Raw genomic sequence first — 13221 nt, 5'->3', positions numbered from 1 at the left:
GCCTGGTACACAAGGCAGACTGCTCTCAGCTCTCGGACACTGATGTGGAAGGCCAGGCCTTGCGCTGACCGAAGGCCGTGAGTGCGAAACCACACCAGGTGCGCACCCCGCCGAGAGATGGGCCGTCTGTCATGAGGGACCCCGAGGGGTGAATGAAACAGCAACCCCGGGTACACCGGGGAGGACGCCGATTCCCGGTGGATGGAGCCTAGGCTGCTCGGGGGGGACGAGACGACCACGAGTATGCCACCTCTGCCCGGGTGGCACACCCAGGTGAGCCACGATCGGAGTGAACAGAGGCGAAGCCTGGTATGTTTGACTGCAAACATGTAGACAGCCATGTGACTCAGGAAACCGAGGCAAGGGCGAGCCCAAGCTGTCGGGAAGGTCCGTCGACCTTGTACAATCGTTACCCCCGCCTGAAACCAAGGCTGATGGAAGTAGGCTCTGGCGAGTCCGGAGTCCGGGGCGGTCCCAACGAATCCCTTTCCCCGTATGGGAATCAGAGTGGATTTTACTAGTGATCATGCGGCCTAGACACAGGAATAGGTTCGTGTCGATGCCCATATGACTGGTACTTTGGGCCTGGGGGTTCTTCGAATGGGCCACTCGTCTAGACACGGAGAACGTGTATCAGACGGTGGTGAAGAAAGGTGGCGACTACAGCCATGCACCTTGAATACCCCTGGGCTGTATAGAGGCCAATCGGGAGGGCCGTATACTGGGAATGACGATGGTAGGCCCCAAACCGAGGGTACCTTCTGAGTGGAAGAGACAGACAACGTGAAAAACACGTGCCCTTCATATCGAGGGCGGCGTACCAGCCTCCGGGATCCCAGGATGGGATGACGGTCGCCCTGGGTACCATGTGGAACTCAACTGCATCGTGACTTGTTGAGTTCCTGCAGGCCTAGGATGGGTCTGAGACCTCCCTTCGCTTAGGGGAATAGGATTCGCCCGTAGGTACCTCCTGTATAGCTCCGATGAGGAGGAGCGTCCGCACCTCTTGCCAGAGGAATCGCTCGTGAGAGGGGTCCTTAGGGGGGGCGAGGATGGGCAGGCTTTTGCCCCATTGGTGGTCAGAAGGACCCTAATTCTGGCTCCTTTGGGGTGCGGAATGGTGGCCATGACCGTGTAAGCCACGCCCGCTGGTCATGTCCCGACCTTGCCCAGGCGTAGGGTAAGAGCGGAGGTTGGGGACGGAAACGTCGGCGCTGAATCACCAGCGGGTGCATGCCGAGAGAGAGCAAAGTGACCCTGCTGCCCTTTAGGTTCAGCAGCCTAGGGCCAGCGTTGTCAGAGAACAGGCCTGTGCCATTGAAGGGCCAGATCTGTATAGCGTGCTGCAGGTGCGAGAGAAGGCTCGATAACTGGAGCCCGGAAACGCGCCGCGTGGCAACACCCGAGGCCAGAGTCATGGCAGCGGAGTCAGCTGCGTCCAACGAGGCCTGGAGGGAAGCTCTCTCCAGCTCCGTCTTTTGCTGCAGGAGGGCATCGAACTCGTGACGGGAGGTCCGAAGAACCGACTCTGAAAATTTGCCCACCGCCATCCACAGTAGCGGATAAGCAGGGCTTGCTGGTGCGCTACACGAAGGTGCAGGGCCCCCTCCGGGTACAGCGTATGGCCCGGTAAGACCACACGCCCAGGCTCTTGGATTCAGCGGCTGGTTGCGTTTTGATTAGAGGAGGGACGGAGGGGTATATTCCTGCCCCCGCCTCATGCAGGGAGGAGGAAGAAGAAAGGCCCCGGGACAAGCGGGTCCTGTGTGGGCTCGAACTCCTGGACAACCTCCTGATCCGGCGGGATCTGGGAGCCTGGTGCCGAACCGGGGGTTGCTTTGAACCGGTCGGACGGGGACAACTAATTGTCACCTCTGGCCCCCAGAGCTCAGAGGGAACGGAGCGAGATGGGATCACCGGTACGCCTCTGGCGCGGTAGTACACCAACGGCGTCCAGAATGACCACTAATAGGCCTCCTGGAAGACCTTGGAGGGCACATCGGAAAACAGAGTGCCGCGCATATGAAGTGACTGCACGGGACGACACTAATGCGCGGCTGGATGGCCCTGGAGGAGCAGCTAGCTCTTGGGAGAGTCACCGTCTGTAACTGACGTCGCTCGATGCGGCACCGGAGATCGGTACCGGTAGACCGACTGGTACCGAGAACGGGACCTGCCACTGAAGCTGTGCCGGGCGGTCGACCGAGGGTGCGAGGCTCGATAATCAGGAGTGGCCACGAGTGCCCCGGTGCCTGGGGCTCGATCGGTGCTGAGTGTCCCGGACCGGCGAACGGGACGCTGACCGGTGCCGCGGTCACTACTGGTACCAACATGGAGAACGGTGCCGAGACCTAGATCGGTGACGGGACCGAGAACATCTGCGGGACCGCGACCCTGAACAGTGCCGCTGTGCGGTGCCGAGGCAGGGTGGCCTGATGAAGGCAGGCTTGCCCATCGACTATGCAACCCCCCCCGGCGGTGCCGGGGGTTGCGGCAGCATAGATGCTGCCGTTGCAATCAGCCCCCTCGCCGTGGACACTGTCTCCGGCGTGGAGGGAACAGTGAGCTCGACCATAGCTGGCACCCCGGCTGCAGCTTCATAGCGAGCGCAACCACGGCCCGTACCGGGGAGCGTTCCAGCACCAGACTCGACGGCCTGCGCCTGGCTGGAGTTAACGGTGCGGGCATTGTCGGTGCCGCGGTAGACATCGGTGCCGGGCATCCCGATGGAGCATAGCGCTCGGCTACGGAGCAGGCGGCTCAGACGCCGCTTCAGGGCGAGCTCGACCACGGCCCGTACGGGGGAGCTTTCCGGCACCGGACTCGACGGCCCTTGCCTGGCCGGAGTTAATGGTGCAGACATTGATGGTGCCGCGGCAGACACCGGTGCCGGGCGATCCGACTGAACATCGCGCTCGACTGCGGAGCAGGCGGCCCGGACGCAGCTTCCAGGCGAGCTCGACCACGGTCTGTACCGGGGAGCTTTCCAGCACCGGACTCGACGGCTCTTGCCTGGCCGGAGTGAAAGGTGCGGATATCGTCGGTGCCGCGGCAGACATTGGTGCCGGGCGATCCGACGGAGCATAGCGCTCGGCTGCGGAGCAGGCGGCTCGGACGCAGCGTCAGAGCGAGCTCGACCACGGTCCGTACCGGGGAGCTTTCCAGCACCGGACTCGACGGCTCTTGCCTGGCCGGAGTGAAAGGTGCGGATAGTGTCGGTGCCGCGGCCGACATCGGTGCCGGGCGATCCGACGGAGCATAGCGCTTGGCTGCGGAGCAGGCGGCTCGGACGCAGCTTCTGGGCGAGCTCAACCACGGTGCATACCGGGGAGCTTTCCAGCACCGGACTCAACGGCTCTTGCCTGGCCGGAGTGAAAGGTGCGGATATTGTCGGTGCCGCGGCAGACATCGGTGCCGGACGCTCCGACTGAGCGTAGCGCTCGGCTGCGGAGCAAGCGGCTCGGACGCAGCTTCCGGGCGAGCTCGACCACGGTGCATACCGGGGAGCTTTCCAGCACCGGACTCAACGGCTCTTGCCGGGCCGGAGTAACTCTTCATCCTCCAGGAGGGAGGTCCATGCCGAGGGTACGTCGAGTCAGCGACGGTGGTGCCAGGAGGCCTTGTCGGCACCGGTGATCCGGTGCCGAGGGAGTGCGCCGTGAAAGCGAACTAGCGCTCGGCGCCGAGAGCGGAGGAGCAAGAGCTGCCTCCCTCAGGAGCTGTTTAAAACGAAAGCCCCGCTCCCCTTTGTTCACGGATTAAGGGCCTCACAAACGCGGCACTTATCTGTGAGGTAAGATCCCTCGAGGCACTTAGGAGAAGATCCCTTGTCGGCAGCGGCTTGTGGCCGGCCGAGCAGTAGAAAAAACCCTGTGGACCGGGCACCGGCCCCGGCCCCGGGAGAGGGGAAGGGGATAAACCCCAACCCCTGTAAAATAAATACACTATACTATTCTACAAACAAACAGATTTAACTACCACTATAAACAGAACGAGAAAAACTACGAGTAGCTAGGGAGGTGAAGGTCAGCTAAGCTGTGCTCCACTGTTCCAACGGCCGTCACGGGCGGGAAGAAGGAACTGAGGAGCGGACGGGCCGGCTGGGGTATATATTTAGCGCCATAGCGGCGCCACTCCAGGGGGCGCCCAGCCGGCCCGCCGGGGTTGCTAGGGAAAAAAGTTCCGAGATGCCGTGCACGCGCGGCGCGCACACCTAACTGGAATGCATTGGAACAATCACTCGAAGAAGATTGCTTCTTCGCCTCCACATGGCGAACGGCCCGGCCTGTTACAACCGTGCCCTCGCTGCAGCTTCCAGCCCCGCACAGGTTCCCCCTTCGGCTGCACAACCCCGGCTCCTCTAGCCAGTCTCCCCACCCGTCTCGGCCCCCGGGACAGTGCCTGGTGGGGCTGGGACCATTTAACCAGTGACTCGAGCCCTCAGCTCCCGGCTGGCTGCCCAGCCCAGATTCCCGCCGGGGGCACCTCCCTGCTCAGATCATCCACAGCCCTGGGAAACCAGCCAGGGGCGGGTGAAGCCACCCTTGCCAGGCCCTGCCCCGCGCCCCCATCCTGCCCCGCTGCCCTCCCGGCCGGAAGGAGGGGCAGGTGGAGGCATGACCATGTTCCTCGTGATTTATTAACAAACAAACCCAGCAACCAGCAAAGGGTGCTGACAGGGACAGTTAAAATGGCCGAGCGGCTGATGGTGCCCGGCAGGAGGCCCAAGGCACAGGCCAGGGCACCCTGAGGGGAGGGTGGGGACCAAAGTCCCCAGGCCCTGACCATGGCATTGGGGGGCAGGAGCATGGGCCCCCCAGCAGTCTCCCCGTTATAGCCGCAAGGCAGCCTTGCACCCTGGGCCAGGAGGGGCGGGCACTGCCACCCCCTCAGCTCTGGGAGGGCCTGAGCGGCTTCTCGGCCAAGCTGAGGCGCCAGAAGAAACCAGCGAGGGTGGAGACGCCCTTGGGTGAGGCCGTGGGGGAGACAGGGCCAGCCTGCCCCTCAGCCCCCGGGGAGGGAGCCTTCTTACGGAAGAGGCTGGGGAAAGAGCGGGAGGGTGAGGTGTCGAGGGAGCAGCCCACGGCCTTTGGCGAGGCCCCAGGGGACGGGAGCCGTTCAGGGAGCCAGGCCATGAGGCCCCCTTTCCTGCCCACAGGGGTGGCAGGGAGCCCTGGTGGGGGGGCAGGCGCTGGGCCCAGGGAGTCCTGGGGCTCGGGGTGGGCTGGGAGGATGGCGAGTGTGTGGCGCCGGCTTAGGCGGCCCTGGCCGGTCTCCCTGGTTGAGGGCTCCGGCAGGGCAGCCTGGTCGGGGCGCACCCCGGCCCCCAAGTCCAGGCTGCCGCAGGGCCCGGTACGGGGACCCCGGGGGGTGCGGCTCCGGCGGCACAGATGGGGCGTGCGCATCAACAGGAAATCGAGCTCCACGTCCTGCAGCTCCGGCTCCTGCGCCGAGCACGTGGCGATGGAGCGGCGCTTCTCCTGCCGCTGTCGCTCCAGCTGCTGCCGGCGCTGCTCGGCCTGCTCCCGTGCACGGTTCTCCTGCGGGAAACAGGGCTCAGGGACAGGCGCCCAGCAGACCCCACTCCCTCCCCGTACTGGGAGAGAACCCAGGAGTCCTGGCCCCCAGCCCTCCTCCGCCCAGCAGACCCCACTCCCTCCCCACGCTGGGAGAGAACCCAGGAGTCCTGGCCCCCAGCCCTCCTCCGCCCAGCAGACCCCACTGCCCACACAGCACCACGACAGAACCCAGACTCTCATCACTAGACCCCACCCCACTGGAGGAGTGACAGGGGTGTTATGAGCACGGCCGTCCGGAAGCACCCCCCGAAGGCGTGCAGCACTTGGGGGACAGGGGAGGTACAGGGGGCTTTGGGGGATACAGGGGAGGTCAGGGGTTGGGGTTCAGGGGGCACAGAGGTACCTGCACAGCCGTCCGAAGCCCCCGGCGTGCAACACTTGGGGGCAGGGGAGGTACAGGGGCTTTGGGGATACAGGGGGTTCAGGGGTTGGGGTTCAGGGGCACAGAGGTACCTGCACAGCCGTCCGGAAGCGCCCCCCGAAGGCGTGCAGCACTTGGGGCTGGGGAGGTACAGGGGCTTTGGGGATACAGGGGTTCAGGGTACCTGCACAGCCGTCGGAAGCGCCCCAGGCGTGCAGCACTTGGGGGCAGGGAGGTACAGGGGCTTTGGGGATACAGGGGTTCAGGGGTACCTGCACAGCCGTCGAAGCCCCCTGAAGGCGTGCAGCACTTGGGGGCTGGGGAGGTACAGGGGCTTTGGGGATACAGGGGTTCAGGGGTACCTGCACAGCCGTCCGAAGCCCCCGGCGTGCAGCACTTGGGGGCAGGGGAGGTACAGGGGCTTTGGGGATACAGGGGTTCAGAGGTACCTGCACAGCTGTCCGAAGCCCCCGAGGCGTGCAGCACTTGGGGGCAGGGAGGTACAGGGGCTTTGGGGATACAGGGGCTTCAGGGGTACCTGCACAGCCGTCGAGCGCCCCAGCGTGCAGCACTTGGGGGTAGGGAGGTACAGGGGTTTTGGGGATACAGGGGTTCAGGGGTACCTGCACAGCCGTCCGAAGCCCCCTGGCGTGCAGCACTTGGGGGCAGGAGGTACAGGGGCTTTGGGGATACAGGGGTTCAGGGGTACCTGCACAGCCGTCAGGAAGCGCCCCCCCCAGGCGTGCAGCACGTGGGGGCAGGGAGGTACAGGGGGTTCAGGGGGTACCTGCACAGCCGTCCGGAAGCGCCCCCCGAAGGCGTGCAGCACTTGGGGGACAGGGGAGGTACAGGGGGCTTTGGGGGATACAGGGGGGTTCAGGGGTACCTGCACAGCCGTCGAGCCCCCGGCGTGCAGCACTTGGGGGCAGGGAGGTACAGGGGCTTTGGGGATACAGGGGTTCAGGGTACCTGCACAGCCGTCGGAAGCGCCCGAAGGCGTGCAGCACTTGGGGCAGGGAGGTACAGGGGCTTTGGGGATACAGGGGTTCAGGGGTACCTGCACAGCCGTCTGAAGCCCCCAGCGTGCAGCACTTGGGGGCAGGGAGGTACAGGGGCTTTGGGGAATACAGGGGTTCAGGGGTACCTGCACAGCCATCTGGAAGCCCCCCCCCCGAAGGCGTGCAACACTTGGGGGGCAGGAGAGGTACAGGGGGCTTTGGGGGATACAGGGGGGTTCAGGGGGTACCTGCACAGCCGTCGAGCGCCCCGGCGTGCAGCACTTGGGGGCAGGGAGGTACAGGGGCTTTGGGGATACAGGGGTTCAGGGTACCTGCACAGCCGTCGAGCGCCCCGGCGTGCAGCACTTGGGGGCAGGGAGGTACAGGGGCTTTGGGGATACAGGGGTTCAGAGGTACCTGCACAGCCGTCCGGAAGCCCCCCCCTGAAGGCGTGCAGCACTTGGGGGGCAGGGGAGGTACAGGGGGCTTTGGGGAATACAGGGGTTCAGAGGTACCTGCACAGCCGTCGAAGCCCCCGCGTGCAGCACTTGGGGCAGGGGAGGTACAGGGGGCTTTGGGGGATACAGGGGTTCAGGGGTACCTGCACAGCCGTCGAAGCGCCCCTGAAGGCGTGCAGCACTTGGGGGCAGGGAGGTACAGGGGCTTTGGGGATACAGGGGTTCAGGGGTACCTGCACAGCCGTCGAGCGCCCGGCGTGCAGCACTTGGGGGCAGGGGAGGTACAGGGGCTTTGGGGATACAGGGGTTCAGAGGTACCTGCACAGCCGTCGAAGCGCCCCGAGCGTGCAGCACTTGGGGGCAGGGAGGTACAGGGGCTTTGGGGATACAGGGGTTCTGTGGTACCTGCACAGCCGTCCGGACGCGCCCCCCGACGGCGTGCAGCACTTGGGGGGCTGGGGAGGTACAGGGGGCTTTGGGGGATACAGGGGGTTCAGAGGTACCTGCACAGCCGTCGGCGCCCCTGAGGCGTGCAGCACTTGGGGGGCAGGGGAGGTACAGGGGGCTTTGGGGGATACAGGGGGGTTCAGGGGGTACCTGCACAGCCGTCCGGAAGCGCCCCCCGAAGGCGTGCAGCACTTGGGGGGCAGGGGAGGTACAGGGGGCTTTGGGGGATACAGGGGGGTTCAGGGGGTACCTGCACAGCCGTCCGGAAGCGCCCCCTGAAGGCGTGCAGCACTTGGGGCAGGGAGGTACAGGGGCTTTGGGGATACTGGGGTTCAGGGGTACCTGCACAGCCGTCGAGCGCCCCTGAAGGCGTGCAGCACTTGGGGGCAGGGAGGTACAGGGGCTTTGGGGATACAGGGGTTCAGGGTACCTGCACAGCCGTCCAGAAGCGCCCCCTGAATGCGTGCAGCACTTGGGGCAGGAGGTACAGGGGCTTTGGGGATACAGGGGTTCAGGGTACCTGCACAGCCGTCGAAGCGCCCCTGAAGGCGTGCAGCACTTGGGGGGCAGGTGAGGTACAGGGGGCTTTGGGGATACAGGGGTTCAGGGTACCTGCACAGCCGTCGAGCGCCCCGAGGCGTGCAGCCCTTGGGGCTGGGGAGGTACAGGGGGCTTTGGGGGATACAGGGGGGTTCAGGGGTACCTGCACAGCCGTCCGGAAGCGCCCCCCGAAGGCGTGCAGCACTTGGGGGGCAGGGGAGGTACAGGGGGCTTTGGGGGATACAGGGGGTTCAGGGGTACCTGCACAGGGCAGGGAGGTACAGGGATACAGGGGTTCAGGGGTACCTGCACAGCCGTCCGGAAGCCCCCCCCAAGGGCGTGCAGCACTTGGGGGGCAGGGGAGGTACAGGGGGCTTTGGGGGATACAGGGGGGTTCAGGGGTACCTGCACAGCCGTCCGGAAGCGCCCCCCGAAGGCGTGCAGCACGGCACACATCTCCTGCAGGCAGAACAGAGCCTCGTCCTCGCAGTAGAAGTCGCGCAGCGCGGCCGTGTCCTGGCGCAGCCGCTCCAGCTCCGCCTGCACCGTGCCCAGCTCCGCCTGCGCCAGCTGCAGGAAGGGCTCCAGCTGCCCCGGGCCCAGCTCCGGCAGGCTGCTGCGGGCCCCCGCCAGGCGTTCCCCCAGGCCCTGCAGCTCCGATGCCACCTCCTGCTCCTGGATCCTGCGCACGTGAACAGGGTGAGGGAACCCATCAGCTCCATGATGCCCCATCCGCCCCCCACCCACTGGGGCAGGCCCATGAGGCTCCAGCCCCACGCTGGGGAGAGCAGAGACCCTGCCCCGGGGCAGAGTCGGCCCCAGACCCCAAGGGCAGAGGGGCCCACAGGGTACAGCTCTGGGGGCTGGAGGGGGAGCTCACCGTGATGCCAGCCCCACGTGCTCCAGTTTGCTTGGGAAATCCAGCAGGCTCCTGTCCTTCCGCTCAGCCTCCTGGGGCAAGAGACAGAGTGATCCCTGCCCCCCACAGCACAGCCCCCCACCCCATCCCAAAGCCCCCTACAGCAGAGCACCCCCACAGCACAGCACCCTCCCACCACCACCCATGCAGTAACATACGCCCCCAGCCTCCAACACTGGGAATATTTTGTTACATCTCCATGAAGCCCCTGTGTGGCTTAGTTTCTCCTCTATACTGCATTGTTACCCAGTGGGGGGGGAAGGGCTGTTTGCCCTCAGGTCGGACAAAAAGACGTAAGTGTGGGTGTCATCTAGCTGGCTGGGCCTCAGCCTCCGTATCATACACCTGGGGAAATTCTGCGCCACCCACACGCTCAGAATTCACGTGCTCTGCAGATTCCCCGCCTGCCCCAAGGTCACGCAGCAATTACACCCACAAGGGGCGCTGCAGGTGGGTCCCTGGCCTCTGTTCGCCAGACGCTGGGAAGGGGCGACAGGGGATGGGTCACTTGGTGACTCCCTGTTCTGTTCACTCCCTCTGGGGCACCTGGCGCTGGCCACGGTCGGACGACAGGACACTGGGCTGGATGGACCCTTGGTCTGACCCAGTCTGGCCACTCTTATGTTCTCATGCACCAGAGGGTAGCGGGCTCATGGGCCAGAGCAGCCAGCCGCGGAAGGGGAGGGGGCGGAGGCTGCGTTCCTCACAGCACCCTGCCCGCGGGGCGAGGAGACACAGGATATGTGGGGGGGTGACAGAGCGGGGCCCATGGGGCTGCTGGGGTCTCAGACTGGGGTGACAGCACTGAGGCAGGGGTTGGGGGGGTGCAGGGACCCACGTGGAAAGGGACAGATGTGCCTGACTGACTGGGAGAAGCTTGGGGTCAGCCAGGGTCTGCATGGGGGAGGCTCCCCACCTCCCTAACGATCCCTCCCGCCCCAAAACACCTGTTCCATACTTCTCCCGTTGACACCCATCATCCCTCCAGGTTCACACCCAGGCTCCTGCCCTCTCCCTCAGCTCCTCATTACCCCGACTCCCCCAGCCGCTGGGCTGCTTCCGAGGGGGCGGGAAAGCCGGTTCTGTGCTGTGATTTACATGAATTCTTACTCCGCGCTCTGTGTACGGAATCTATTGGTCAAACCCATTCCCTGGATCTCCCCACTGGCTGCGCTGTCCCAGCCACACCTGCTGGGTATTTCGAAATAAATTACCAGAACCATCGAAACGGGCACGATGATACTGTGGTATTTTGACAAATGAAACATGCAGAATTGTTTAGTTTTGGCGCAGAATCCCCCCAGGAGCGGTCCCGTGCCCTAGACTTCCCCACCGCTCTGCCGGGAGCCGAGCAGCAGGCGTGGGGATACGCGTGGGCTGCGGGGCGCAGTCGGGGCTCACCTGGGGGTCAGACAGAGACACACGGCGCTCACCGTCAGTGCTGGGTAACCCGGCTGTGCCAACACTGTGGGAGCGTCGCTTCCCACGCTGGGCGAGGGGCCCGGCTCTGGGACTCGCTGGGCAGAGCTCACAGGGGGGCAGCAGGCCCAGAGGTGACGTCTCAGGACACAGGGGGCCACAAGGCTCAGCCTGGAGGAAGACTGAGCCCCCCCCCAGGGGTCCAGCACACTGATGGGGTCCCCCCCAGAGACTGCTCAAAAAGTGGGGCATAACCCCGATCCTGTGGATCCGTGACAGCCCCAAGCCCCCCCCGCTGCACCCCTCCAACACAGCCTCCCTCCTGAGTCCCAGTTCCCCCCTCACAGCCCTGACTCTGGGGGTGAGCCCCGTTCCGCACTCACCATGGCCACAAAGTGCAGCAGGTCCACGCCTGGCTTGTTGGCCTTGGTGTCTGCCAGCCTGAGGAGAGAGGCCATCCGGAAGCCTGCGGCATGGCCAGCGTAGCCTCCCTGGCAAGGAAAGTGCATAGCATGGAAACAGGTACCCCCAGCAGCCTCCCCCCTCTAACCACTAGTCCCCACTCCCCTCGCAGAGCCGGGAGAGAACCCAGGAGTCCTGGCTCCCCGCTCCCAGTGCTCTATCTGCTAGTCCCCACTCCCCTCGCAGAGCCGGGAGAGAACCCAGGAGTCCTGGCTCCCAGCCCCCAGTGCTCTATCTGCTAGTCCCCACTCCCCTCGCAGAGCCGGGAGAGAACCCAGGAGTCCTGGCTCCCCGCACCTCCCGCTCTAACCAATAGTCCCCACTTCCTTCCCTTCTCCCATCTTCACTTGTACTAGGGAGGCTTCAGAGACGCGTGGGGAGCGAGGCTGGAGTGGCTGTGAGAGAGGGATCTGCTGTGAGGGGTCAGGAGACACTGGCCAGGATCCACGACACCCCCTTGGCCCCTCAGACCCAGCCAAGCCCCCCCTCGGCCCAGCCCCAGAGCGGGCGCTCACCGTGTTCATGTAGTTGCCAGCTCTCAGGACCAGGCGGATGACAATGTGCAGCTCCTCACAGCCCAGCAGCTCTGCGAAGAGGGGATGGGGGAGGTGAGTGGGGGGCTCTGCCCCAGGGGTCCAGCCCCTCCCCTGCCCTCCAAGTGCCCCTGCCCAGCCCCACACGCACCCCGAGCCGCCTCAGTCAAGATCTGGATGGAGGATTTCAGCGAGTTGAGCTGGGGGAAAAACTCCTCCTTCAGGACGAGCAGCTCCAGGCGCCGGGCGTAGCTAGGGGGAAGCAGAGCAGGTGACAGCGGGGCGGCCAGGCTGCGGAGATGCTGGGGCAGCGAGGCTGTGGGATCCAGGCCGAGCTGTGGGATCCAGCCAGGGCCTCGGCAGCCAGTTCAGCAACCAGGGGCTCCCCGAGTCCCTCGTCCACCTGCAGTGACCCCCACTTCAAACCAGGGCCTGGTCATAAGAACATAAGAACAGCCGTACCGGGTCAGACCAAAGGTCCATCTAGCCCAGTATCTGTCTACCGACAGTGGCCAATGCCAGGTGCCCCAGAGGGAGTGAACCTAACAGGCAATGATCAAGTGATCTCTCTCCTGCCATCCATCTCCATCCTCTGACGAACAGAGGCTAGGGACACCATTCTTACCCATCCTGGCTAATAGCCATTTATGGACTTAGCCACCATGAATTTATCCAGTTCCCTTTTAAACATTGTTATAGTCCTAGCCTTCACAACCTCCTCAGGTAAGGAGTTCCACAAGTTGACTGTGCACTGCGTGAAGAAGAACTTCCTTTTATTTGTTTTAAACCTGCTGCCTATTAATTTCATTTGGTGACCCCTAGTTCTTGTATTATGGGAATAAGTAAATAACTTTTCCTTATCCACTTTCTCCACATCACTTATGATTTTATAGACCTCTATCATATCCCCCCTTAGTCTTCTCTTTTCCAAGCTGAAGAGTCCTAGCCTCTTTCATCTTTCCTCATATGGGACCCTCTCCAAACCCCTAATCATTTTAGTTGCCCTTTTCTGAACCTTTTCTAGTGCTAGAATATCTTTTTTGAGGTGAGGAGACCACATCTATACACAGTATTCGAGATGTGGGCGTACCATGGATTTATATAAGGGCAATAATATATTCTCAGTCTTATTCTCTATCCCCTTTTTAATGATTCCTAACATCCTGTTTGCTTTTTTGACCGCCTCTGCACACTGCGTGGACATCTTCAGAGAACTATCTACGATGACTCCAAGATCTTTTTCCTGATTCGTTGTAGCTAAATTAGCCCCCATCATATTGTATGTATAGTTGGGGTTATTTTTTCCAATGTGCATTATTTTACATTTATCCACATTAAATTTCGTTTGCCATTTTGTTGCCCAATCACTTAGTTTTGTGAGATCTTTTTGAAGTTCTTCACAATCTGCTTTGGTCTTAACTAACTTGAGTAGTTTAGTATCATCTGCAAACTTTGCCACCTCACTGTTTACCCCTTTCTCCAGATCATTTATGAATAAATTGAAT

At 63.1% G+C, this 13221-nt stretch overlaps 1 protein-coding gene across 3 annotated transcripts in view; it reads right to left on the bottom strand.

Moving 5' to 3' along the window:
* Window positions 1-4621: 4621 nt before the first annotated feature.
* LOC120379737 (FH2 domain-containing protein 1-like) overlaps window positions 4622-13221 on the bottom strand; it is a 29031-nt gene continuing 20431 nt past the window's right edge. For 2 of the 3 annotated variants that reach the window (XM_039497241.1, XM_039497249.1), the window contains exons 5-10: window positions 11868-11968; window positions 11699-11769; window positions 11105-11212; window positions 9264-9334; window positions 8789-9065; window positions 4622-5540 (exon numbers count right to left, since the gene is read on the bottom strand). In XM_039497241.1, the coding sequence (XP_039353175.1) occupies window positions 4890-5540; window positions 8789-9065; window positions 9264-9334; window positions 11105-11212; window positions 11699-11769; window positions 11868-11968 (1279 nt within the window). In that variant the 3' untranslated portion in view covers window positions 4622-4889. The remainder of the gene's footprint in view (window positions 5541-8788; window positions 9066-9263; window positions 9335-11104; window positions 11213-11698; window positions 11770-11867; window positions 11969-13221) is intronic. The other variant, XM_039497256.1, reaches the window with a different exon arrangement.

This window comes from Mauremys reevesii, linkage group 1 (genome assembly GCF_016161935.1).
Source record: "Mauremys reevesii isolate NIE-2019 linkage group 1, ASM1616193v1, whole genome shotgun sequence".
Taxonomy (NCBI): domain Eukaryota; kingdom Metazoa; phylum Chordata; order Testudines; family Geoemydidae; genus Mauremys; species Mauremys reevesii.
The sequence above is the reverse complement of the archived record's forward strand: the minus strand, read 5'-3'. Positions and strand labels throughout refer to the sequence as shown.